This window comes from Artibeus jamaicensis, unplaced genomic scaffold (genome assembly GCF_021234435.1).
Source record: "Artibeus jamaicensis isolate MK-2021 breed Jamaican fruit bat unplaced genomic scaffold, CSHL_Jam_final contig_1015, whole genome shotgun sequence".
Classification (NCBI taxonomy): Eukaryota; Metazoa; Chordata; class Mammalia; order Chiroptera; family Phyllostomidae; genus Artibeus; species Artibeus jamaicensis.
Window position 1 is genome coordinate 14,928,615 of NW_026521194.1, and position 26,933 is coordinate 14,955,547.

At 36.3% G+C, this 26,933-nt stretch overlaps 1 protein-coding gene across 1 annotated transcript in view; it reads right to left on the reverse strand.

The window, feature by feature from the left end:
• CPS1 (carbamoyl-phosphate synthase 1) overlaps positions 1–26,933 on the reverse strand; it is a 118,782-nt gene that overhangs the window by 87,706 nt on the left and 4,143 nt on the right. Inside the window, exons 2-7 of the mRNA XM_037138622.2 lie at positions 14,201–14,310; positions 10,904–11,048; positions 9,651–9,740; positions 7,775–7,831; positions 5,228–5,320; positions 69–158 (exon numbers count right to left, since the gene is read on the reverse strand). Coding sequence (XP_036994517.2) covers positions 69–158; positions 5,228–5,320; positions 7,775–7,831; positions 9,651–9,740; positions 10,904–11,048; positions 14,201–14,310 — 585 coding nt within the window. The remainder of the gene's footprint in view (positions 1–68; positions 159–5,227; positions 5,321–7,774; positions 7,832–9,650; positions 9,741–10,903; positions 11,049–14,200; positions 14,311–26,933) is intronic.

A 26,933-nucleotide genomic window follows, 5' to 3' on the forward strand; every position in this document is an offset into this window, starting at 1 on the left:
GAAATCACTTTAACAGCAAACGATCGATGTTCCAAATCCTCCCCCTTGAGATGGAACGGTTTACTTACCTTTACTAGTAGGCGGATTACATTGTTTTTTATCCCACAGTCTACAGCTACCACTTTCATGCGGTTCCCTTTGCCGTACACCTTGACATCCTGCCATTTTAAAAACCAAAAAGTGAGAAGGAAATTCCAGCTAGGAACAGCACATCAATATCATAAACATAACTGAGGATGCTTTGCACTTCAATTGGCATCAGCTTGGTTGCTAACTTAGGAGTGACTGGCAGTTAATCAATCATTTTGCAAGACAGGCATAGCAAGTGCCACAGTCTGTATCTTTTTTATGAGGAAAAAAGTAATTTGCTGTTTTATATAAAATCTTGACTGTGATAATAACAATGATCTCTAAAAAATTGGTTGCTTCCATAGTTAACAACCATCTTTCCCATATTTTGCCCCAGTAACAAACAGAAACAATAGAATTTTCAAGTATTATTGCCTGATTCAGCACTAGACAGATGTGGCAATAAGTCCATCACACTTTAAATACCACGTGACCCACAACTTGCTATGAAGTGTGGGTGGGGCGGAGCATTAGCCTTATGCAGTGGGGCTAATAGATAAAATCAGTACGAGAGTCAGAGGAATTGCTGAGCTAGTCTGGACAACAGGTCCCTCTAGGTTAGTTACTGTGTGATCATTTGCATTTAAATGGTAGACTTCATAAAAGGGTCCCAGAGCATATCATCACTATTACCTAGGTCTTAAGCACTGCTTGGAGTCAGATTCATTTTCACAGGCATGTGCCCAAGAAGTAGTTCCCCTAAGTCATAAAAGGAAACAATAGAAATAAAGCGAGAGAATCCCAGAGGGCTGGGGGCCACAGTGACTCCTGCTTTAAGAGTTAGCGATCCCATTCTGAAGTTAGGATAATTCGAAGTTTGTAAAAGGTTTTAGATGAAACTTGCAATGTTTTAGATGAAACTTGCAGTCTAGATATTTGAAAAAGCACTTTAACTGAAATATCTCTCTCTCCACAAAGTCTATAGAATATGAAATGATAATCTTTAGACTGTACTTGAGGAAAAAATTTAAAATTTATATATTTTTGTCTTGTTGACCATTCTGAAGGACAAAAATAAATACCACAGTCCTTCTGTGATCTGGGGAAATTATTGCTCAACTGATCCATAAATGCTACAGATAATCTCTCCCATCAGATAATTTGAAGGAGGACAGATTTATTCTTCACCTTAGGCTTCTGCTACAAAACAAAGCAATATTACCATCTAGTTGTAGCTATCCCAAATTGCAATTACAAGATAACAAATTAAGTTATCAGCCACACCCAAATAAAATTCACCAAATAAATATATGATATAAATATATATTTTATCACAGCTAAAATGAAGTTATTTAATTGCTCTGGCATTGAGAAATGGCACCAGATTTCATCATTGCAATCTCTCTCTTGATTTAATATAGATAAAAATACAGATAGGCTCTTTTTTGCTGATGTCTACACAAACATATTATATACTCTCCATGCAGAATGAGAGAAGTTAATTAAGCAAGACCTCACAGACATGTGAATATATGAATTTGCATTAGGATTCTTCAAGACAGGAATATATTCTACGGTGACCATAAAATGTTTTAAGGTGAATGGTCCAAGGTTCCTCAAACTTGGAAAATGCTAGGCTAGATGCCCAAGGCGGTTCTCAGTTTTAAAATTCAATCATTCTAGAAGAAAAATAGCTGACTTTTGTGCTGTGTCTCAAACTAAATCAACTGATAAATTTGTAGAAACAAATACAGGGAATATTTGCTGTATGTCATGTGAATGGACAAATTTTAGAATTAAAAACAAGTGAATATCACACATGCCATGATAAAATTCCAGATGTATAAATAATTACATATCTAATTTAACAACTCAGATGCTTCAAAATGATGTGACTGCATGTCCATGCTCAACATGAGCATCAAGAATATGTAAGCAAGTACTGATTTTCAAGGACCCAAATTCCTCATCCTGCAGTTCCATGTGACAAGATAAGAACAGCAGATAACATCAACTCAAGTTTTCTCTGATCCTGACATGCTGCTAACCAGGCTTTTTTACTTTTAAAACAGTACCCTGTTGAAGCAAGATTCTCATGACTAGAACTCCTCTTCATAAAATGTTGTCTTCTATAGCCATGCTGACTGAGGCTGGGTTGTAACATGAATCATTTCCCAAATGAACAGGTATCAGCAAATGTGGGGGAGCAAGCTTCCTTTCTAAAGACCTCTAATGAGCAGCTTTTGTCACAGTAGACTACCCCATACAACCAGTCAGGTTTAAGGTGCATTCACCCTCTGTCCAATCATATGCTTTACCACTTTTGATTAGACGTCTTTGAATGTCACTATACAAATGTGAAAAGTAGAGGGCCTAAAACTATGGAAACTTATGATTAATACATGATAATATGAGTGTGGTTACTAATAATGATTATTTCTAGTATGTTGGAAGGCAGTATAAGATGATGTTTAAGAGGCAAACACTAAAACAAACCTTCTTAGGTATAAATCTTGGTAATTGTCCATCCTGAGATGGGGATTTAATTGATATTTGTTTTTCCCTTGGTGAAATGAAATAATAATACCTATCCCAAAAAATTGTTCTGAAGATTGAATACATTAATCAGTGTAAGATGTTTAGAAAAACACCTGTTACATACTAGGTACTCAACACATCTAGTCTATGACTGTTTTTATTAATAAACATGATACTGGTTATTAAAATAATAATAATTTATATCTTAATAATGGGCATATAAAACCATCAGGAACACTGACTAATGTACTCAAATCTGAAGGGTCTGACTACAAATTTCAAAAAATTTTGTAACAACTTCACCAATTCTAATTGCTATTTATTGGCTTTGTTCATTACCTTATTTATTCATTAGTACATATTTATTGAGTATGTACTTAGAAAGCCACTATGGTAAGAGCTGGGGATTCAGATAAGTAAACCAAGGCCTTTCCTCTCAAAGAGGAAACTAACCAGAGAGAAGTGAGAGAGACAATCCTTGCAGGGAGTTAAATATAATTTGATTTTTAAAAAATAGGAGGGGGGCTGGGATGGGAGAAATAGACAAAAATGTACTTGAAAAATAACTAAATAAAAATTTTTTAAAAATTAAAAATAAAAAATAAAGCTATTTATAAAATGACATGGAATACAAAGGGAGAGGGTAAGTCATGGAAAGCTCACAAAGAAACAATGTGCTGACCCTTTAAACTGACTTTTTGAAGGCAAGCAGAGGAGAGAGAGAGAGAGAGAGAGAGATCCCAGGCAGAAGAGCAGAATATGCAAACATACTCTAATCCTGCAAGATGCAGATCAAAAAGAGCCTAATTGTATTAGGAGCTTTGAGAGAGCTTCTTGAATTCACATAGTAGTATCCCAGAAATGGATCTTTCTGGAAATGTCTCAGTGAAACCACACCAAAATGTTAGGCAAAAATAGCCTGAGGTTAACCACACAGATTATGGAATCACTGGAGTTCAAGTTGGGGCTAGCTCTACAACCTTAGACAAATCACATTTGAATTTAAATTGATTTATTTGATAAGCCTTATTTCCTCCACCATGAAACGGGATTTTTAAGTGAGAATTAACTGAGTATTCAAAAAAGGTTGGTTATTATTTTCTTCTAAGACAAAAGCTGACTCTTTAAATGGACCATAACCAAGAGCTATCTTAGGCAAGAAACTGTATGTTTGATGCATAGAGGAATAAAATGTTGTGGGTAAATAATTCTATTTAAAATAAAACTTTAAAGGAAGAGACCCTTTGCTGCCCCCATGTGAATGGAAGAGAAGTTTGTAGCCTTCTCTCCTAGAGTGAAAATAATTCCCAGTGTTGAGCCAGCCAACAGTAATGACCACAAAGGGGTTTCAACCTACCTGAATTCTCCACATTTAAAGTGCAACGGTAACCAAATACACACTCTAGAAAAATTAAGTTCTGCTTTGTCTTTTGTTTTATGTAATAAACACTGAATATAGGAATTCACCCTTTAAATTTCAAAGTACACCAAAAACATTTCTTTAAAAATTCTTGTGAATCCCACAGACATCTCAAGCTGCTAATGAAATCATCACTGTGCTCAGTCAAACTAGTTGAAATCACTAAGAAAATAGGGTGATCTTTTTTATCTTGTCACAGTGTTGTTGATTTAACCAATAATAGGAAACCCTCTAGACCTGGCACTAGTCCATCTCCACTCATCTTTAGCCACCCTTAGGCAAACCCTTTGGTTCAAGCCACACAAAGCAACATGTAACCCTCCAAACACACCACATTGTTGCACACCTCTATGCCCTTCAAATGCATGCCATTTTCTTGTGCCTGAAACTCAGTTCTCTTAGTTCATCCATTTAACTACCTGCTCCTCAGGTCTCAGAACAAGCCTAACTCCTCTGCAGAGCCTTCCCTGGTTCAGCGGTCTCTTTCGATGCTGCCCTACACATGCCCTTGCCCTGTGGCAACCTGTGTGCATTCTAAGGACAGCATCTACCAGTAAATTCTGTCCATGGCAATTACTCATTTGCCTGTCCCACTAGATTTTATGCTCTCCAGTGACAGGGACTAAAGCCCAAGAGACTTATACCTACACTAATAAATTTGTAATCAAAACCAACAGACACCTTTCTAAAATGTATTCTATATTCTCTTATAAATAGACATGAAACATATCTCACTCTGGGCCAGCACAGTAATCATTATGAACACTAATTTTTGAATTGAACTTTATTACAATAAATCTTCAGTGGGTCAAGGAACACTTTTCCCTGCCCCAAATGACCCCAGACTCTGATTAGTGTGTCTGATTTCTTTAAAGTACTCTTCACTTTCCACCTGGCTATTAGCCCTGACTCTTGATCATCACTATGCCTGACTCTGGCAAGTCAATGGCCCCCTTTTTGTTGACATTGTTAAAGCTTTGAAATGGGGAAACAGAAAAAAAGTTAAAATAATAGTAAACAATTTCTAACTCTAAATGCACTGATTTGTAACATATATTTTAGCTGCTATGAGACATTTTTTCCCTCACCTCTGGTGCTTCTAAAAGACGACCTTGACCTGAATGAAGATCTTGACATTATAAGAAAGGAAGCTTTAAAGGGACTAACACGAAACTACAAAATATGAAGGAAATTGCTCACCTTGGTTGAAACATCAGCAATCAAATTCTGCTTATTTGGATCCACAAAATCCACAGACTGACCTTCGAATTCAATCTTCCCAAGTGTGGTGCCCTATCAAATTAAAAAAATTCAACAGTTAAAAGGGAGCAAGGATGAAGGTGCTGACAGGATAATTCACAGGGACTGAAACAGCTGCTCTGAGATCCCAGTATCTTTGTAACCGCTCATAACCAAAAGCATCTCAACCTGGAAAAATAAAGTAATTTGCATAGTACATTTTGGGACCCACTCTGGGGAGTATGATTATTTCTTTCAGGGCAGAAACTACCATCTGGGACAAGCAAAGTCAAAGGCATCAGAATTTGGGTCTCCAGCTTCCAGTATTCAGGGTACCTATTCTTCAGTGCATCGGACCTAAAGATACTTCATGGGAGACGTGGACCAAACAATCTACTGGGAAGAAAAGAAATCTAAATATTTTTAGAAATTTGAAAAGGGTGGGAATGTATTGTATCGTAATAGCAAAATTAATTCACAAAAAATGTGAAGTGCTATGTAAGTCATAAACTCTGAGAAGTGACATTGAAAATACTCACTACTTTAGATTAACTTTCTGTGAAGCTTCCACAAATTACCTCTGCTAGCTTGAGTTTTCTTCTCCCTATTAGTTATGCCATGAGATTTACTTTATCTGTTAGTAAGTTTCATGTGACCTATTTAGGAAAATAGTATATTATATTTAGTAAGACTTTATTGATGGGGGGGAAATGCCAAAATAATTCATTGATTTGCTCTTCTTCAAGAAATTAGTGCGCTGAAGAAAACAGAAAAAAGTCCTCATTTCCTTTGGAAATGTATGTATCCTTTCGAGGAAGACATCTCTTGGGAGTGAATGAGAGTAGAAAGTGCCAACATACCATTCAGACATGACAGTTATTTGTGTGATTACTAAACTCAGAGTGCTACCTCAAATTCTGAAAAAAATAACTAAAAATCACGTTTCACTTCCACACCGGGTGATTCATTTTCATGATGGTCTCTTCTTATTTTCAGAATTCAAATCACAGAATACCTTGACTATATTTATGGATCCTTAATTTTGAAATTTGGTTTTCAGTTCTCATGCCCTTCTTCTTAAAGCATGCTGAATGAAATTCAACCTTATTTTCAAACCTAAGATTAATCGACTAAATGCCACAGTATATGTTTTAATATGAGGCAGCACCACTTCAAATTAAATATAATAGGTGATACTCCATCTTGTCTGTGCTAGCCTATTCAGCCAAATTTTGAAAACTTAACTCCCTCTCATAAAAGAAGGGTTCATTTTAAACTAACATAAAGAACACAGTACAGTCTTGTAAAGTATTTTCCAAAATTAATAGAGCCTCACTATATTTTATTCAACTTGCCAATTCTACAGCCCAAATTGAATTTCCCAAGTTTATTTCCTTTCCATTCTGGTAGCCTCATGATTGTTTACTGCTCCCACACTGTCACTGGGGTAAGAAAATACAAGTATCTACTTGGAATATTTAACCACACTAACATCTATTCTCAGGAAAATCATGGCAGAGGGAATAAAATTGGAAATGAAGTAGAAGAGTCACATGAACTCTCTCTGTCTTTCTTCTGGTCATGGGTATGGAGACGTGTTCTTATTTTCAAAGCTGTTTCTTTCTTTCTGTTTACAGAGATCCTGTGTCAATATATTCTAACAAGAAATCTACCACAGATTTTCTTGAAGAATCTCTTTCCCTTTGAAATTGTATCATTTTTCTCTTTTTATGTAATAAAATTCAGTGAGACAATGTTAGTGGGACTTGGGGAATATAGTTAACCTTAAGTAAAATTTCTTTCTGGTCGGAGAGATGAAGGTTTCATACAGGGAAAAAATAACTGTTTACCTTTTATAACAAGGAGCAGCAAGCTGATGGTGAGGAAATACTCTAAGAGGAGGGGTCAGATGTTTCAGCAATCAGACATAAAAGCAAAACATAAACATACCTGCTACCACTGCCTGAATTGGTGCAGACTCAAGAAAGGCTATGAAATTGAGTTAACACATGCAGGACTCATTTGACACACTCATGAAATACCACTCACTGATTTCACAGACAATGCCTCCAAAAGGACTAAACAACTAACAGCAACAATGCCATGCACCTCCTGCTTTGCATTTTCAGCACAGAGGTGCTCAATTTAGGTAAAGAGTTATGCATATAGTAACCTTCTCTCCACTTGTTTCACTGGTCCTGAGCTGAACGTAATGGCCTTGACTTGTCAGGATCATGAACACAGAGGGAGCACTCAGTAAACTGCTGCTGAGTGAATTAATCTCAAGTCCATTTGATGACAAACATCACAAACAAGTATTCGGCCACAGAAATTGCATCAGAAATAGTAAAACAGGATGACAGAAACCCAAATGGCAGAAATCAGCCAGACTGGTTATTTTACATACTAGTGAATTCCTCAGGCACTGAGAGTATATATATTCTCGTGTGTGTGTGTGTGTGTGTGTGTGTGAAGAAACATAGATTTGGCTAAAGATGACGATCATACCTTATCCCGAATTATTTTAGTCAGCATTCTTGTATCCACTCCATAAATTGCAGGGACCTATAAAAAAAATCGCAGTGACAGGGAAATTGGAAGAAATTAGATCCGGTGCATTGTTTTCGAGTTACAAACTTGGCGTCATCTATCTTCTTGAGCAGTAAATAATCTCCCTACTCTTTCTCTGCTTGACCCAGGGTGACTGTGCTGTCAGAACACTGCAAATGGCTGTTCCACTTGGGCACAGGACTCCTAATGCCCAGGCACTGCCTCAGAATAAAAAATGAGAAATTCCGAACATCAATCTTCTGCTACAGTTTGGCTGCTTTTAACATAGGATGTTAAGTACTATCACATATATACACACATATATACTCTGAGAGAGTGAAATTTGTGAACTGCGCACACAATGATATGTAAATAAAATGCAAATCCATGCTTTGTGCCAAATGTTCCTGGGACTTCGTAAGCACTCAACACATTTTTCTGAAGGTCCCGGTGAAGTCACCATGCTGTAATAAAATTTGCCCATCTTTTGAACAAGTCAGGCAGCACCACCATTTGTTGTATTTTCTTTGACTGGGCTGGATAGAGACAGAGGGAGTATAATGGAAGAGCAGCGAGTCAGGAATCAGGACAACCCTTTGCCCTGTCTATGTTTCCCACCAGCTGTCTGAGTGATGCTTGAGCACGTGGCTTTGTCTCACCTGCACCTCAAGGAGGCAAACTGGTTTTCATGTCATGCACTCATCTACTCTATGTGTCTGTGATCATGGAAGAAGAGTCAAGGCACATTTATACAACAAACTAACAGCCATGGATGAGGCTTATATTTAAACCATGAGTTCCAACACAGAGTAGCTATAATATCGGGTGCCCTACATGGCACAAAGGAAACATTAAAATGCCAGGTAGGGGCTGGGGGGAACCTTCCGAATGGCCGTTACAAAAATTAGCTCTCTGGAAGTGAATTCAGATGGTTGAGAATAGTAGTAACCTGGGAGATGATATCATCTTCTTTCTTTTAATATTTGGAAAGAATGAGAACCAGAGAGCCAAGACGAAGATTTTTTCATTTGTCAGTAAGAGGCAACATTTAACCAAAATAATGTAGACCCTCACTGGAGAAGCAGAGCTTTAGTAGAATAATATTCTATCAATCACAAGCCCAGCAGCAATTCAACAAAAAGCAGCTATAGAAACCCTGAAAATAAAGCTAAATATATAGCAAGTCCATTAACTTTAAGTACATCTGATATTCAAACCAGAAGAATTATCTTATTTGATTAGAAAATAATAGTTTTAAAAAAGGGAGCATAAGATTTATCAATTTTTTCACTTATAACTTCAAATGAGATTATATTGAATTCCATGTCATGAAGTCATAATGTTCAAGTTCAAGGAGACTCAATGGCAATCTGTTTATACTCATTAGGAATTAAACATTTAAAAGTATGATATGATAATATAACCGGCACAAAGTCAAACAGCTAGTTAATGGCAGAGCTGGTATAAAACCCACGACAAAAGCTGCACATCCGGGGGTCCTGGATGAAAGGGGAGTGAGAGGTGAAGTTGCTTGAGAACACAGAATTCTAAAATTTTTTCTAACCCCTTTCCAGGATTAAAAAAGCAACCAAGCAGCTCTGACTGCCACCTAGTGGATAAACTGAAAGTATGTGGTCCTACATGTTTACTAGAGTGAGTTCAGACAGTTGCACCTGTGTAGTATGAGAAGGAATCGCTTTCTGAGATTTAAAAAAGAAAATCTAAACTGCATGATTTGCTAGAGCCTTTTCAATTGTATATACACCATCCCAACTTCCCACGGACCCCACCGATTGTCCTCAGGTGACGCTTGATGCTCCACCGCGTTTCTCACCTTTTCCTCCTGTAGCCATTGCCCTAGAGTCTTGGTAGCCAGCCAGTGGTTGTAGTCATTGCTATAGTTCAGCACCAGCAGACCCGCAACCTGAAAGACCAGCAGTCATTTAAAATATTATCCAAGCCTTCAGAGTCAATGTCTAGAGAGTCAGTTTGCATTTTTTAAAAAAAGCTTTATTACATCCACTGATATGAGGCTTAAATTTTTGGAGATGAAGGAAAAAAAAGGATCAATATTTTGCCCTTAAAATATACAATCATTACCTTAATTATGTATCATCTGAAGGAACAGTTTAACCTAGCTTGCTAACCCCTGAGACTAAACTTAATCCCCCTACTTGGCACTGTGTATTTTTCTTCAATAGCATGTATCAGTAATCTAATAAATAATTGCTTATTTAATGTACAAAAAGAATAAAATAATATTTAATCTATATTTAGAAGTGAATGAGAAATTTGGATAAAACTATGAGAAATAAAGCTAAAGTGAATGATCAGGCCAAGTCATTCACAAACGGAATGGCGTAAAACAAAGAGCAGTAACTTTGGTGTATAAATTTTTGAGTACTTTGTATGTTCCACAGTCCTAAGATATTATTTGTGGAAATTTTAATGTGTTTAATTTTAGAATGGCATATAAGCTGCCTTTTATTCATCTCCTAAATAAGATAAAATTAAAAGGCAAATAGTTGATACAGAGTTGATTATCAAAACCCTTTTTGTTTTTAATTTTATTTATTTATTGTTAGAGAGAGGAGAATGTAAGGAGAAAGAGACAGAGAGAAACATCAATGTGTGGTTGCCTCTCACGTGTCCCCTACTGGGGACCTGGCCCGCAACTCAGGCATGTGCCCTGACTGGGAATCGAACTGGCAACCCTCTGCTTCACAAGCCCATGCTCAATCCACTGAGCTACACCACCCAGGGCCCAAAATTCCTTTAAAAGTATATTCATTACCAATTCTTGTAGCATAGTTATTACTTGAACTTAATAACAATGTTTTTTTTCAAATGAAGCCAACTTAATCCAAGGCATTAGAGAACAAATCTAAAGTGCCCTGGGAAATAAAACTAAACTAACTGTCATGTTTGAGATTATTCTCAGATATCTAGGATGAGGTTGTGAACATGAATTGAGTAGTTTGTACTGTTTGTTATTGAGGAAGAAACTTGACCCAACCTAGATTCTTGAAGTACATCAACCACACTCCCTCAAGTCCAGACCTTGTAAGTAGCCATCACTGGCACTACCTTAATTCCATCCGACTCCAGATATTTGCTAATCCCCATTTCATCCAGTGCAGTAGTGTCAGGAGCGCCACCGTTCCCAACGATGGGGTTGGCCATGGTGAGGATCTGTCCCTTGTAGGCTGGGTCGGTAATAGCTTCCGGGTACCTGGGTTGGCAGAAATCACCAACAAAAAGGAATATAACCACATGCCTTATTGACTGAGCTCTTGCAGATGATAGAACATGAGATTAACATCCTAAAAACCTGTCTCTAGATTTCAGCAAGCCTAGGGAAATTTTATGATAGAATATAGAAATTTATTTCATAATATGAGTGACATGAAAAGAAACACCGATTCTTAAGTACTGAGGCATATTCTTGGATAATTTTTATTTCCTCACTTTCTTAAATGTTTTGAGTCCTTAAAAATTCCTATAGTCTTAATTTTTTTAAATATTGTTCTATGCTTTGCAGATATCCCAAAAATTCCCTTAGCCTAATGGGCTCATGAGTGAGACCAAACTGGTATTTACTGTTGAAGGTTACTAGTGTTACCAAATATTAATTGTGAAAAAGTAAAAGTTTTTTAAAATATCTTTTAGGATGCTGAAGAGTATCCAGAGTAAGTCAGAGGTGGTTGCATGAGTGCATATATTTATTAAAATTTGCTGAATATTTAAAACACAGAGCTAATGTCTATGAAACATATGTCTGACATAGTTGATTTTTAAAAGTGTAGTTTAAAAAGAGGTATATGCTTGAAAATTACCAACAGAGATGAAAAAATTAGTCCCACAAAAATTGACCTGAAGCATTTCTGACTTCTAAATTAAAACACCCAAATAACTATTTAATAGCTATTTTAAAGTACTGAATATGGAATTAGACAAAAATACAAGGAGGATTTATTTTAAAGTTTGGGGAAGGAAAAAGTAAGAATACTTGTTATATATAAAGAGAGATATCTACCATATTTTTCAGACTGTAAGACACATTTCTCCCCTGCCAAATTTAGGAGTAATAATGGTTGTTAATGCTATTGAGTTCTGTTTACATTTATACTGGTAAAATATTATGTTACTTATGTTATTAAATATTTTACCACATTTTTTGCTTCAAAAATTTTTTTCCTATTTTCCTTCTCTAAAACCTAGGTGCATCTTATGGTCTGAAAAATACGGTATATATATATATTTATAGATATATATATCTTATTCTTTATATATGCATATATCTATTTATATATAGATATAAGTATCTATATCTATATATTTATATATTTATAGATATCTATATATATTTAAGATATATACATATATCTTATACTTAATAATAAGAGATTTTATTCCCATAAGTGTCTGGAGCTCTCTACGGCTATTCTGTGCATTGAAATGCATTACATTTCATTTTCTGTGGAAAGAGTTAAACCAAATCTTTCTTGTGGATTACTGCTGAAAGTGAATTTAGGTGCTGAGGGTGACAGAACTGACGACCTTGAAACCAATGAAGTTCAGCTCAGGCAGTAGTCCACATGAATTCTTTAACCCCTACCCAGGCCAGCTCCTCCCAGAACTACCTCTGTCAGCAGAACGCTCTGCCTTTCAGCTCTGCAACCCCCAAGGTGGCTAAAGAGCTGTGATATTTACCTATACCTCCATCCAGTAATTTCTCAGATGCCTCTCATCTGTCAGGAACTGACCTTTTTTAGCCAAAGCTTACCCACAACATAAATGCATTGCTTGAAGATGAAAAACAAAATAGCCCCCTTAATTACCAACCACCTCACTGACTGAGTCACACAATGAATTAAGGCAGCATTTCTCAATGACAAATAGGGTGTGTGGACTGAGCTCATTAATGAACGCCTTTTTCTACACCAAAAAACACCTTTAATTTAATTTTACTTCCCTTTCTTCTTTCTCTCCGTAAAATGACGGTCCATTGTCTTTAGCCGTGTGCTTACAATACTCTCCAGTAAATGAATAAACACAGCTTGTCCTAGAAAGCTACAGTGTTGGAAGCAAATTAATCTATCAGGTCCTGTTTGACTTTTGTGATGTGACAAGATTTATTACCCATAATCAATCACACCAATGAAAACTCTGGTGCCCTCCATCATTCCGATCTATATGAAACAGTTGTTTGTTGGCAGGTATATTAACAGGACTAGTAATTAGTGCTGTCGAAAAGCTTAAATAATTGCCTGGGGAAGCAAAACTTTTCAAACAGCTTTTACACACTGTAATTTAATGTTCTCACCAGTAGAACTATTTTAAAAATCACCTAATATTCTTCATTTCAAACAGAGAGCCAAGAGTTTAGAGAAAATGTACAACATTTATAACATAATGGAGGTTTGGCCAATCATTATCTTCAATATCGGTTAACCCAATGCCTCTAGGTCTGTATAAGGCTAACTGAATTTCACTAAAGAATTCAAATATTTTATGGTTTCATCTATTAAATCTCTAATGGAAACCTCTCGAAACCTTTTAGTCATTTTTTAAACTCTAATTTTTTTTTTTTAGTTCCCAGCTCTAAACGGCTGTCTCATCCAGCCTCTCATTGTTTATTTGTGGAAACCAGGGTTCAGAAAAGTTCAGTGATTTTCTCAATATCGCATAACCACTTATCACTAGAACTGAGACTGGAACATCAGCCTCCTAGTTTTAGATGAACAAATGTTTGTTGGCTAGATAAGAACAGCGACAGCATATCTGTAGCAACTCTCATCCTTGTTGCAGTACCTGTCTAAGCCTATCTTAACCATGAAGTTCAGCCTCAACTGATAAATTTGAAAATATCAGATCTATGCACCTGGTCTCCCACTGAATACTTCAAAACAATAAATGTTATTTTGTCCTTATTAGAGTACAAAACTGTGTAAAACACCTAAGGGCTGTCTTTGCTCCATTGGGTAGGTCATATTAGATGCACAAGGTTGATTATTAATTTCTCTAATAGAAGGTCACCCCAAGTTTCGCATTCATCAGATCTGCAGGTACGCCACCTTGCAGAAGCCATTTGGTAATCTGACATACCCTGCGTCCTCGTACCCTATGTTTCTAGAATTAATTTTGTTCCCCCCCCCAGGGGAACCCCAGTGTCCATGTGCTCTTCCCTGACAGCAGCAGGAAGGACTCTGTGCCTCTTTTCAGGGATGGCAGCAATGGGCTGGTCACAGGAATGGCACGACATCAGGACAATACGTAGTCTTACCGTGATCAGCAATTTCCCCTTCCCACTGTGAGGAAGACCAGCCAGTCATTCCTCCACACAGAGAAAGAATAAGGCCTTGGAACGGAAGCTTTACTCACCCTCCCAGGCCAGTATTAAAAACCACTTCACCAGCCACAGAGGATGGATGGCCAAAGGAGTAACCTTTCATCTTAGTTCCATCTTCCAGGACAATGTGCGCTGTCTGTGCCTAAAGAAACAGATTCATGATTCTTAGCAGAATACAAAATGTAAAGCACAGCCAGTTGAAAACAAACCCCACGGATGCAATACGCAAACTGATTAAATAAATGCACAGTATATTTGATGAAACTTTACCACCTAGATTCAGCGTCACTTCCCTGTTACTTGTCACTTTTCTTCAAATGTATGGCCCTTGTCACTGGCAGGTGTTTTATTTTGTTTTGCTTTAAAGAAGAACTGAAGCATATGGATACATTGTCTGTTCTGAGTTTTACTTGTAGAGTTATTGTCAATCAAGAAATACTTCCATTTAGCTGAAATGTTGTATCTATCCCTACCCTCTTAATATATCCCCTAGCTTTGCTCAAGTATCGCTTTAAGGGAAGTCCATGAGTTTGCAAAAACACTGTGAAGTGTACCATGTAGCTCATTATCACTCAGAGGTGTGGAGCTAGGAGGAATCTTGAAGGTTATCTGCCAACTTGTTCCACAGAGCCCTGGTGTTTGGGGGCATTGTCCCAAGGGCAGCCTCCGCCACTGGCTGTTCGGTCATAAAGAAGCTGCAACTTTACGCTCTGTTATACGGATACAGAAGCAAGCACTATGGAACATCTAAAAATATAACATAGTTTGCTTTCTAGTAGAGTTAATTATATCCATGTCTGGTTCTTTCTTTAAATTATAAAGCATTCTGAATTTGATTACTCCACCATACTAATCTCAGAACCAGCTTCTGTAAAAGTGTTGGCTTACAAGCGAGGCAATTAGAGAAACTTATCTGAAAAGTAGGCATCATCCAATCCTCATAAATAATTTTAAATTCCATTGTTGAAACAATTTAAGTCTAACTCTCAATGTCCACAAAGTTCAGGGGGAGAGAAATGTGTTAAACCACACCTTGGGGTGAAAATCTAGCCTCTGTAAGGAACTTCTGTGGGATACAATAATTGGAACATGGTTAAAAAATAAGTTACAGCAAACTGTAATAATTGAGGAAATTTACATAATAATAGTTGGTATAATATTTTAAGATTGAAGATGATACTGTGGTTATACTTGTAAGAGTTCTTGGTGTTTTCGAGATTAAACACTGAAGTACTGAAATGATTACGGACAAAATAATATGATATCTGAGATTTGCTTTCAAAGGGACTGGGAAACATAAGTAGGGATATTGATAAAACGAGTTTGGCCATGAGTTGAGAGAGTTGAAGGGAGATCATTCTACTGTTGTCCTCTCTGCAAGAATTAAATGTGGCCATTAAAGATACGAGCACACTGATTTTCTGCTTTCCCTCCCTGACATTTTTAGGACCAGACCCACAGAGCCTAATCCTTTTGTAACCTGCCAGCCACCGTCACTCCCATCTCTGTCTCTGTCTCTCTCTTTCTCACACAAACACACACAAACACAGACACACACACACATACCTTGGTATGCAGAAGGAACTCACTAAATGATTTCTAGACCTCTGTTTCCATGATCTCCTAGCTTTGTGACATGCACTCAGCTTTTCAAGTGGGAAAAACACCTCTATAGTGATATTCCTTGTAGAAACACAATGCCTCTTTTATGTGCAAGGTACCCAAGTCTCTTGGCATTGCAATGATTGTTCTTCAGTGTAAAGTAGTGTGTAATTATCTTTAAACCAATATATCCTGGGCTTAAATATTATCTGTGTCTATGTCTACATACACATTAACTAATACACACAGAACTATTTTAGTGTTACTTATTAAAATTGATATGTGTAAGATACTGCTTTCAACAGGTCAGTTAACATATTTTCAATCCCAGGTTCAGTGCGGGATTTCAGGTTTACCCACCTGAGAAAGGTTGCACCAAGTGCTGTACTGCATACTCTGTGTCTGTGTGTGTGAGTGTGCGTATGTGTGCACCTGGACAGAGTTAGTCCAAAGAAGTTTGCCCTTTTCCTAGCCTATCAAATTATTTTTAAGGTCAAGTTTTGTTTTACCATAACCTTGGAACCAGTGTTTGAGATTTCAGGCTTAACCCTTTATCTTAAGTAGTTATGGTTTAATGTCTCAGCCACTCAACCAAAAAAGCTTTTGGAATCAGTCAGCACAAAGAAAACCATAATAATTAATGTTATATTAGTGAAGACAAGACTTTGCTTGCAGAGAAATCAACTTAATACACAAGTTCTGAATTCTGCTCCTGTATCCAAAAACTCAGCTTTTCACATCACTTCTTCTACTAAGGTGATATTCTTACTTTATATTTTACTAGGTCAACTATTGTTTGTTTATTACAACTCAACACAGAGCTTGACTTTAAGAAGTAAGAGTATAATGCTCAGTATATTTCCAAAGGCTATTATAAGTTCTTCAAATGTCTATGGTGATGGTTCTCAACAGGGTATGTTTACTGGGAAAATTCCCCAGGTAACTCTTGATGTTTCAATAGGTGAAACTTTGTGGTCCAGGTAAAGGAACTTCACTGTCAAAAAACATTTTCCACTGAAAGTATTATTTTCTGCTCTCAAGGAATTCATGTGTAACCTAAATGCTTTTACAAAATAGAAGGAAAAAAAACTTTTCCTTAAAGAAGATGTAAATTTGATAGAACCTAAAATAACTTACCCATGCACAAGTTCACAACACTGTGTGTTACCTGAAACTCTAAGTTGTTTTCTGTATACCAGTTTATCCACTCTACACTGAGCCATACTTGTCTGATTATTACCTCTATTTATATTTTTTCTTTTACTTTATCCTCTTCTTACCTAAAAAATTTCAAATGGTCTGATCTATGGATTAGCCACCCATTAATTATTTTAAAGAAAGGTAAAAATTAACATACACAAATCTAACTCTTGTTAGCCTGTTCCTACAATTTGATATGATATTTTTCTGTCTCTCTCTCTCTGTATGGGACTAGTTTTCAACTTCACTTTCTACTTTTTAAAGATATATTTGAGAAGACATTTACTGTTGCCTGAAATGGTCCCTGAGATTGTGCTCAATATGTCTTTTTGCTCCTGTAATTATATTTTTTGTTCTTTTGGGCATCTTTTATAGATCTTCCAATCCTCTCTCCCACTACACATTATATTGTTACAAGGCTTCTGTTTATTGCCTCTAGTACCCTCTATATCCCACTTAACTACATTGGCCTCCAATGAATTTAAAATGATGAGTGCCAATTGACTTATCTATGAATTGATGGAGGAACTCCAAGCAAAGAACTATTATTTGGAATCCCCTCTTCTAGCTAACAGTTCCCTAAATGCTATTTCATTCTAACAAATCCAAAAGAAATCACCTTGTTACTATCATAAGATATTTTAGTAGCCTCAGTCCTAGTAAGAAGTTCATAGCCCAGGAATTCAACTATAACATTGAGTTGTAATTTCAGTGCCTGCTGGCAAAGCACTATGATACTTCAAATGCTGAGGATGCAAATAAAACTTTAACAAAGAGAAATATATACACTTGTAGAATGTCAGAAAAAGTGACCAAAAGATTATATAAATGAGTTCTACAAAATAAAGGACCTTAATTATGAGCATTTAACTAAATGAATATTCCAACAAGACAGTTTAGACATTCAATTCCCAACATGTGCCAAGTTCCCTGCTGAGCTCATGGATAAAAGCCCCCAGTGCCCTCCTGTAGTGAAAGGGCCATGTACATGATAAAAAAATAGGAAAACCCAAAAAGAACCTCGCTGAGGCATGACGTTCCTGGATGTGAGAAGACATGTAACATATCATCATTTCTCTCTCGGGAGATTTCTCTTTAATAAAAAATGTACACCTTTTCATCTGCAGTTTAAGTAATGAAAATAAAATTTTAAGAAAAAAGCAATGTCATATTTTGAATCTGAAGTCCAAAATTTCAAGATTCCTTCAAGGCTTTGCTCAAAAGCCACCCTCTTTCTGAAGAGACCTATCTTGACCCACCTATTTAAATTGACAATATGCCTCCGGACACTCTAGCTGCTCAGCCTACTCTTTTCTCACAGCATCCATGGCCTCCTGACACATCATCCGGTGCTGTATTGAAAATCTCTGTCTAATCCCACTAGACAGTGAACTTCACAGGAGCAGAGAACGGGGTCAGCCTCACTCACTGGGGTGCCTCCTGGGCCTACAGCAGAGCTTGGCACAGGGTGGATGATCTTTCCACTTTTGCTGGAGAAAAAACCACTGAGTATCAATCTGAAGAAAATAACATTAAAAATAATGAAAAGTATTATGACACATTCATATTCTTAGTTCATTCTAAATACGAATTTAAAAATAAGCAAATACCTGTTCTGAGTTGTCTTTTCATTATGTTTAACTAACAGGGCTTTCCTACAATATCTTGAACGCAGTCTCATAATGTGAAGATAGCACAGCAGGAAAGAGATTAGGTGTCGTTGAAAGGTAAAGGGGTAAGGAGGGAAAAGGCCAGCGATGGTTATGCCAGGCATCATAGTGAGTGTGTTGTACATCCTCCATACACACACTGGGCAGAGTTGAGACAAATAATCACAGTAATTCTAAACCAAGGAGTATTTATATCAGTTTACTGGGTATGTCGCATGAAAGAGGGTGACTGTATCTGAAATACATAACCAACTGTTTCATTAGCTACTTCATTTTGCAACATAGACAAAGAATGAGAGCACTCTCTTACCCAGTGTATTCTAAAATACAAAAGGAAGGGTGAAAATCCTGTATTATCCTATTTAGTTTTAGACTAATTTATACAAAAGAATCTTGAAGAAAAATATTTTACATTTCTCATAAATTCTCACATTTCTCATATCATTCTCCTCTTTTTGCATTAACAAACTCAAGTGAGAAGTCTAAATCTAATAAAAAGGGATCAAAAAGTAATTTTGAACACTAAAAACTATTCATTTTTTAATTGCCAAAATGACTTGAATAAACGTGTACTATTTATTCACTTCACTCAATTTGGAAACTGTGTTTACCTTGCTGCTGTGTGCCTCCTAGTCAATCATTACGAAGTAATACAAACAAGCGGCAAATTCTGAGGGGAGTTTCATCTTGGTAAAATTGAGGATTTTACTGTGGTTTGCTCTCACTAGCTACAGAGAACAAATTTTCTTCTTCCAAAATGTGAACACTTACAGAACCATTATTTGCATCTGGCTAATTTGGGGTTTTTCTTTATTTTAGGGGGGAGGAGTTGTTGTTGTTTTAATATGTCCTTACAGCTCTACATTTTACTTGTACCCATCTGAGAAATTTACTAATATTCTAGTAACTTTTCTTATTGAAACTTAAAAAAAAATTATTTAATTATTGTTCAAGTACAGTTTTTTGTTTTTACTCCCATCCTAGCCCACCCCCCAGTGCTCCCCACCTCCCTCCCATTTCCACCCCCCTTAGTTGTTGTCCATGTGTCTTTTATACTAGTTCCTGTAAATCCTTTTATGTAAATTAAATTCCATGTGTGACAGGATCCACTTAGTGGCTTAATTCTAACCCAGTACTCATTTGTATTGTAGTATAATTCTTGATCACTAATTAAATGTATAAAAATCATAAGAAAATTCTTCAACTTTCAAGCTTTCAAGATCATAGCCAATAAAAATTTTAACTTAATTTATTATTTAATTTTAGATTTTAGTGCCTCAAAGTCAAAGGACTATTGAGATATTGTTATTATCACCTTTATTCATATTGACTCAACCAAACTGGCAATAAAGTGATGAAATATAACAAAAATTGTTCTGGATTATAATAATTAGTTTTCAGTTTAGCACTTAAGGGATAGTTAAAAAGCTTTTATTAATCAGTCCTTTTTCTCAACTTACTACTATTGATCACCCAATATACATAGTCTATTAAATATAAAAAGTGAAGAACTTTACCACAAGGTCAACAGGGCATGAAGTTTCTATGTGGAAATCTCATTTCAGTAAGATAAAGTGCATCAGGTTGGCAAATGCTTAGATCACAGATTTTGAAAGATAAAATAATTATTCACTTGGACATCTATATATATTTATATATACTATTTCCTAAGTGACTGCTACACAAATTTGCTTATGTACTCATACTCATAATCTAAATTACCAGCCAGTTCTAAAAGATAGTTCAGGGTAACAGTAGAGTGTGATTTTCTATCCATCCTGGAGAGAAATTACTTATGTATAAAGAGGGCAGACTTCTGGAGAAAAGCAGCGAGAAGAGAAGATGCTTTGGGGGAAAAATTTGTAGACTATGGACACTCACTTCCTGTACCCTGGCCCCATCCATTCCAACCTTTGCATAGTTGATGCACTCACTGAGTGAGGACTGCTTGAAATCCTGTTCTGTGGAGGGAAGAAGAGGGAGTATAAATGAGGCTGGGCTGGAGAGAGCAGTTTTGACCATTCTTTCGCCTTTTGCCATTTGGCTGTCTCTTTCCCTTCCATACCTTGCTTGGTGAAATATGGATTTTACTAGTTTGGAGGGAGTGGGAGGTATTTGTTTTTGTGTAGTTTTGGTTTTGGTTTTATACTCCTGATCAACTGTTTGTTAAAAACCAATTTTTCAGATGCCTTTGAAGACTGTCAGAAAAATAAGTCTTGAAGGGCCACTTGGCATGCAGACTGCTATGCCCAAGTTCTTACCCTCATTCCTGCCCTCTCTTCTTTCCTCACATCCATATTCTACCTCTCATTAGAAACCCAAACTTGATCATCTTTGTACCAAACAGTCAGTGAAGGACCTGTCACTTCCAAAGCTAAGTTTAAACAATAACTGGCACTTAATTCATCTCCCCTGTATCCAAGTATAAGGCCAATTTATCTGGTAAGATTACAGGCAACCCTAGACAACATCAGGGAAACAAAGCCTGCCTTCTGGGTCCAACACAGTATCACCAGTGCACAGCAGGACACCTGGCACATAGACAGTGGTTGAGGGAACTACTTTACACCTTTCTGGATTCACACCCTGGCCCATGAAGTTAATTTTCAGGGACTCTGGAAAGGTCATTTAATACCTGGTCACAGGGAAGGAGGAATGAGTGATTGGTGACTTTGGGAAATGGAATTGAGCAAGACTGGCTGAGTTCTTCTTAACTCTCTTTTTAAAGAAACCTATTCTCAGGTGTACATGGAGGTGGCAGAGCTGGGGTTGTGAAATGAATACATTTGGTTACAAACCAAAGCCCTGTTTTCCAAACAACGTGAGCAGTAATAAAGCTGATTCTCACATCCCTACCTGTTTGAATGCTATGTCTTGTTTCTCAACTAATTTTGAACTTAAGAGTTGAGGGGAAGGTGTGATTATTACCTCTATAGTCCCACCAGTAGTAAATACCTGGCAAATATTAGTTGGTTGCTTGAATGAATTAATGAATGAATGAATGAATGAATGGCTATCAGCTGGCAAAGATGCTATATAACTCTACTTTTGTTTCTCTGGGACACACAAACTGGCTTGCAAATCACACTCCTGCTTTGCCCCCAGTCACATTTAGACTATTCCTCTTAGACTCTGCTCACAAAAATGAGAAGTGATGGGAAATGTATAGCTCTATTTCTTTTTTTTAAAGATTTTATTTATTTTTAGAGAGATGAAGAGGGAAGGAGAAAGAGAGGGAGAGAAACATCAATGTGTGATTGTAGGGGACCCCTCTCATGGGCCCCCTACTAGGAACCTGGCCCACAACCCAGACTTGTGCCCTAATTGGGAATTGAATGAATGATGCTTTGGTTCATGGGCCTGCACTTAATCCACTGAACTACATCCACCAGGTCCTGCATCACTCTATTTCATTCCACATGTTCTATTTCCTGGAGACTGGATGAAGGAGTGAGGGACACTTGCTTTGATTGTCTTTTCTCCTTCATATTCTACCAGGTAGAGATGTAAGTGGATACAGCAATTTCTTTTTCTAAAGCCATTATATCATAATTCAGCTTTATTCACACTTTAGTAAAAATTACTTTAATCAGATAATCTACTAACTTATTTGCAGACTACTGCTGAAGGCTTAAATAATGACTTTAGTAAAAGAAGAAAAGTTACAACCAGAAAAAACAATAAAGATAAGCAATACTCACGCACCCATGTACCCAATTATTTATTCTAATACTGATACTATCAAATATTCATTTTTTCATTTTATACTTGATATAACATTTATTTTTTATCACATTTTAAATTCTTAATTATTTTTCTTATTTTTGGTTGAGCTATTTTCCAAAACAAATTTCTTACTCAATATTTTTTCTAGAAGTGGTGAGTCATACAAATCTTAAACATTTAAAGATACTGAGTATAATATTAAGATATTAGAGTTCTAGTCTCTCCCTATCTCTCTCTGGCTTTGTCTCTCTCTCATCTTTTCTTAATATCTCTTGGCTATAATCTCTGCCATTAAAATGGATGGCATTATACATGGATGGCAAAAAAAATTACATTTTTCTCACATCCATGTAATTATATTACAAAACAGAAACCACACCCTTCCCCCACACATAAAAACGCACACTAAAAAAATAGATGGAGGATTTGTAGAAGGAAATGCATTAAAACTAGTTTATGCTTATAGTTTAATCTCTTTAAGCCTGAAGCAAACAGGTATTGTAAACCTGAGAGTCAGTCACTTTATAAGATAATTAGTCAAAAATTCTGTTTCTTTGTGACATTAATGATTTTTAAGGACTAAAGATTGAAATTAGTAGTCTGCATGTTCTAATAATACTAAATATTACTTTTATTTGCAAATTTAAAAGAGGAATATCTATAAGACTGTAGTTTTCACACAATATTTAAATAGGTTATAATGCAATTATTCCATTTATTCTTTTATTTTACAATTTTATTTTTCTCTAAATTAAACTGTATTACATAAATTTCTAATTGATCCCTATCTATATGTTACTTTTAAAATTAACATTTTGCCCTGCCTGATGTAGCTCAGTGAGTTGAGAGCAGGCCTGAGAAACAAAGGGCTGCAGGTTCAATTCCCTGTCAGGACACATGCCTGGGTTGCAGGCCAGGTCCCGTGAGGGGTGAGTGAAAGGCAACCACACACTGATGTTTCTCTCCCTCTCTTTCTCCCTCTTTCCCCCCCCTCTCTAAAAATAAATAAATAAAATATTTTTAAGTAAAAAATAAAATGAACATTTTGATAAACTGAGCAATGTTTGTACTTTCTAATATTTGTAAAACCTAGGGATCCTTTAATAAATTTATAATAATTCTTGATGAAAACACATTTTTGTGAGTGAGGTTGTATATAACTAGAAATTCTAATAAATTTTCAATGTTTGTTGATTTGTCTGCTATATATGTTGCTATTGTTGTTTCACTATTTCATAAAGTACTTTATTGTTAATGATGTTGTCAAAACATGATATTGCCAGCAGATCTGATATTTTCCCTAATCATTCATAATTTTAGGGCTTTTCATTTTTTTCTTAAAAGTAAAATTCACTGTAAACCTACATTTATGGGTCCATTTTCATTTCTCAGTAAGATAATTGATTAGCTTTATGGGACCACAAATAAATGACCAGAATTTTATATACTAATACTCTCAGTTTCAGATCAAATTTAAAAGGGTGGATGTTTCAAAGTGTTTTCCAGAATAAGAACAATCACCATCTGTGAAATACTGCCCAGCTTCTTAAATACATGCTCAAAATCCAGCTCCAGAAGTCAACTTAAAGGGTCAAGTCAGGGAACATGTATAAAGGACCCATGGACAAAGACAACAGCTGGTGGGGGGGGGACCAAAAGTGGAAAAAATGGGAGGGTGGGGTTGGGGTGGGCAGGGGAGAACAATGGGGGAAAATGGGGACAACTATAATTGAACAACAATAAAAAAATTTATTTAAGAAAACAAAGAACAATGCAATGAATGTGAGTCACACAGCCAAAGCCCCTTTCAAAAACCTGTGAACGTGTGTCCATGGTGCTTGCTCAACTGATTCAGCAGGGTAGGTCATAGGAAGTAGCAGTCAAAATTCAAGCAAACTTTATCACTTAACCTATGAAAGTTTCTGAAATAGCCTGGCATTTATTATTGTTGTGAAGCTTTTCCTTTACCTTCAGTATTATGTTATTAAAAATCATCCGCTTGTTCATTTGTTGGTCCACAGCCCTGCATCATGCTGAGCTAGCTTTAAGGATCCTCACGTTTCATCTTGAACCAGTTTTCATTGGATCCTTTAGTTCAAGGCAGTTTAATACCTATTATGTTAGACTTTTGTGTATGTGGAATTTACAAGTCTCTATTATAAAGAAACAATTTGAAAACTGAAAAACAGCATGTTTGGTTACAAACACATGTCAATATTTTGGTCAAAGGGGAAGAAATATGTCAACTCTATAAACAACATTGCCTTAAAATATCCTATTTAAAGAATTATTAATGGCCATATAAAATAAGAATCCATATTGATTATTTCATTTAAACACTCTGTTCTCAAAATACAACCAAAAAAGGGTAAGGAAAAATGCAATTTATTTTATATGAAAATAAAGTACAGTATATAAAGGGGCTCTCGAGTAAGCAATAAAATTATAAGAGGAGAAATGATTCAGAACATTCTGAAGCCAGGCTACATAACCATGGCTTCAGATATATAAGCACAGTAACAAAAAAGCCAAATTAAGTGGTATTGGAGGCCTAATTATAATTCTAACAAGACTTGTTGCATGTATATTTGTACAAAAAGAGGCATCACGTCCTTGTATGAACCAGAGTCCTTACACATCTCTGAAATGGGAAGAAGAGCACTTTTGATTCCTGGGGGTGTGAGAGTTCACTGGTAAATGTTCCGGGGTGGATGTAAAGCCTCAAACTAATTGAGCAATAAGTTTCACAAATGATTTGAATTTAAACCGTTATGCCTACAATAGTCCATTTAAGCTAGAGTGCAAATAAAGATGATTTACTCTGAGGATCTGACTGTACTACTATTAAACCATTTGGGTATGTAAATTATTTGCATATCAGAAAAAGTAGAAGCCTCCATATGTTCATTTCCATTTTCACCAAGGCTTGAAGCTATATAATATACTTGACTTCTGGCTTACCTGATAATTCTTAGCTATTAGTTCATGTCAGTACTCATTCTCTTAAGAAATAAAATAAGTCTGATATAAGTTTTGGCAAGAAGCTTAAAGCCAGAATTTTTTCTGTTTATTATTGCATAGGTAATATGGTAAAAAATTAAAATCTTGGAATGCTCTTTTTTGGTAGATGAAAACTTTATTTTCTTGAAGTTATACTATCAAAATATGGATATTTACAATTCAGAATTACAGCACAATTTGCTATGTATAGAATATTTAATGAGACTTTACTGCAGTTATAATGTCAACATTTCAGGATTTCAATGTACCGTAACCGCAGTAATCAATTAAGCCTTACAACATCCTAAGTTAATATTCAGTCATCTGCCTTTGGTTAAACGTAAGCCAGTATTGGGGAAAAAAATCACAAGGTTAATTTCCTTCAATACTTCTATGTTCTGGGCATTTATAAACAAATGAGTCAAATTTATAAGTAATTTTTATTCTAGCTATGTTTCTCATTATAAATAAAGAATTTAGAAAAATTCCATTTAAAATATGTTCATAAATTATAGGTTTATTAACAAGTGCATAAGGGTACCAGCTATGTACAGTGTCATGACTTTGAGAGGCATCCCCAGCATTGCCAGGTGATTTTTACCTTATGACAATAAAGTAAAATGGTCTTATATTTAATTCTATACCATAGAAAAAACTTGTTCAGTAAAATTCTTAATGATACAGCAAACTTGCTGACTGCTTTGTAAAAACTTCATATTAACCAATAATCTCCCTACGAAATTTTAAAAATTATTAAAAGGCATTTATTAAGCTGGGAGGGGGTTGGAAAAGGAGAAAGGGGCCTTGAAAATACTTCCATGAGTCGAGCCCATTCAATCAGATGAAAATCAAGTGCAAGTTGAGCTCACTAGGGCTGAGGAGTCTCCAACAGCGAGTGTGACCCTAGCCCCTGCAGGTTCTTCCATCCGCAATCAGTGTAGAAGCCCTAAGAACTCCTGGTCACATCAAGCACTTTCAGTCTGGTGCAGGGAACTCTGGAAGCCCTGCCATGACCTCTGGTATGGCCATTGCTTAAGAGATATTAGAAACCCTCTACTATACCCCCAACCTTTACTACAAGTCCGAAACATTAAGAAAGTCTAATAAAGATGTGAGGGCAGAAGAATGTTCTCTGCTCGTACAGCAGTGAGATCTAAATTAGCCTTTTTAAAGCAGCGGTAAGTCTAGCTAAGCATAGTTCAGCAGAAACTTTAGCCATCACTGGCAAGAAAGGAAACCTGAAGCCAAGACAAGTGCCAGTTCTTTTGGCATCTCCCCCACCTGAATTCTTAGCTTGTAATGCAGGGCTAGGACTAGGGAGAGGTGAGTGAGGTCCCTGGAGTGCAAAACAGAAGGAAGGCAGCCAGAGGCTCTTTCGATGTTGCACCTTAGGTATCTCACTCACCCCGCCCTGGTCTAAGCTCTGCTCTGCAATGTTTTTTTTCAAGGATTTCATGGCAAGAAGCTCAAAGTATCAAAGCACTGCTGATGACAAACAAACGAGTCTCCAGTTTAGAAAGAGGAAATATAAGATGCGCAGGACCCAAACAAAAATGGTCAAAATAAA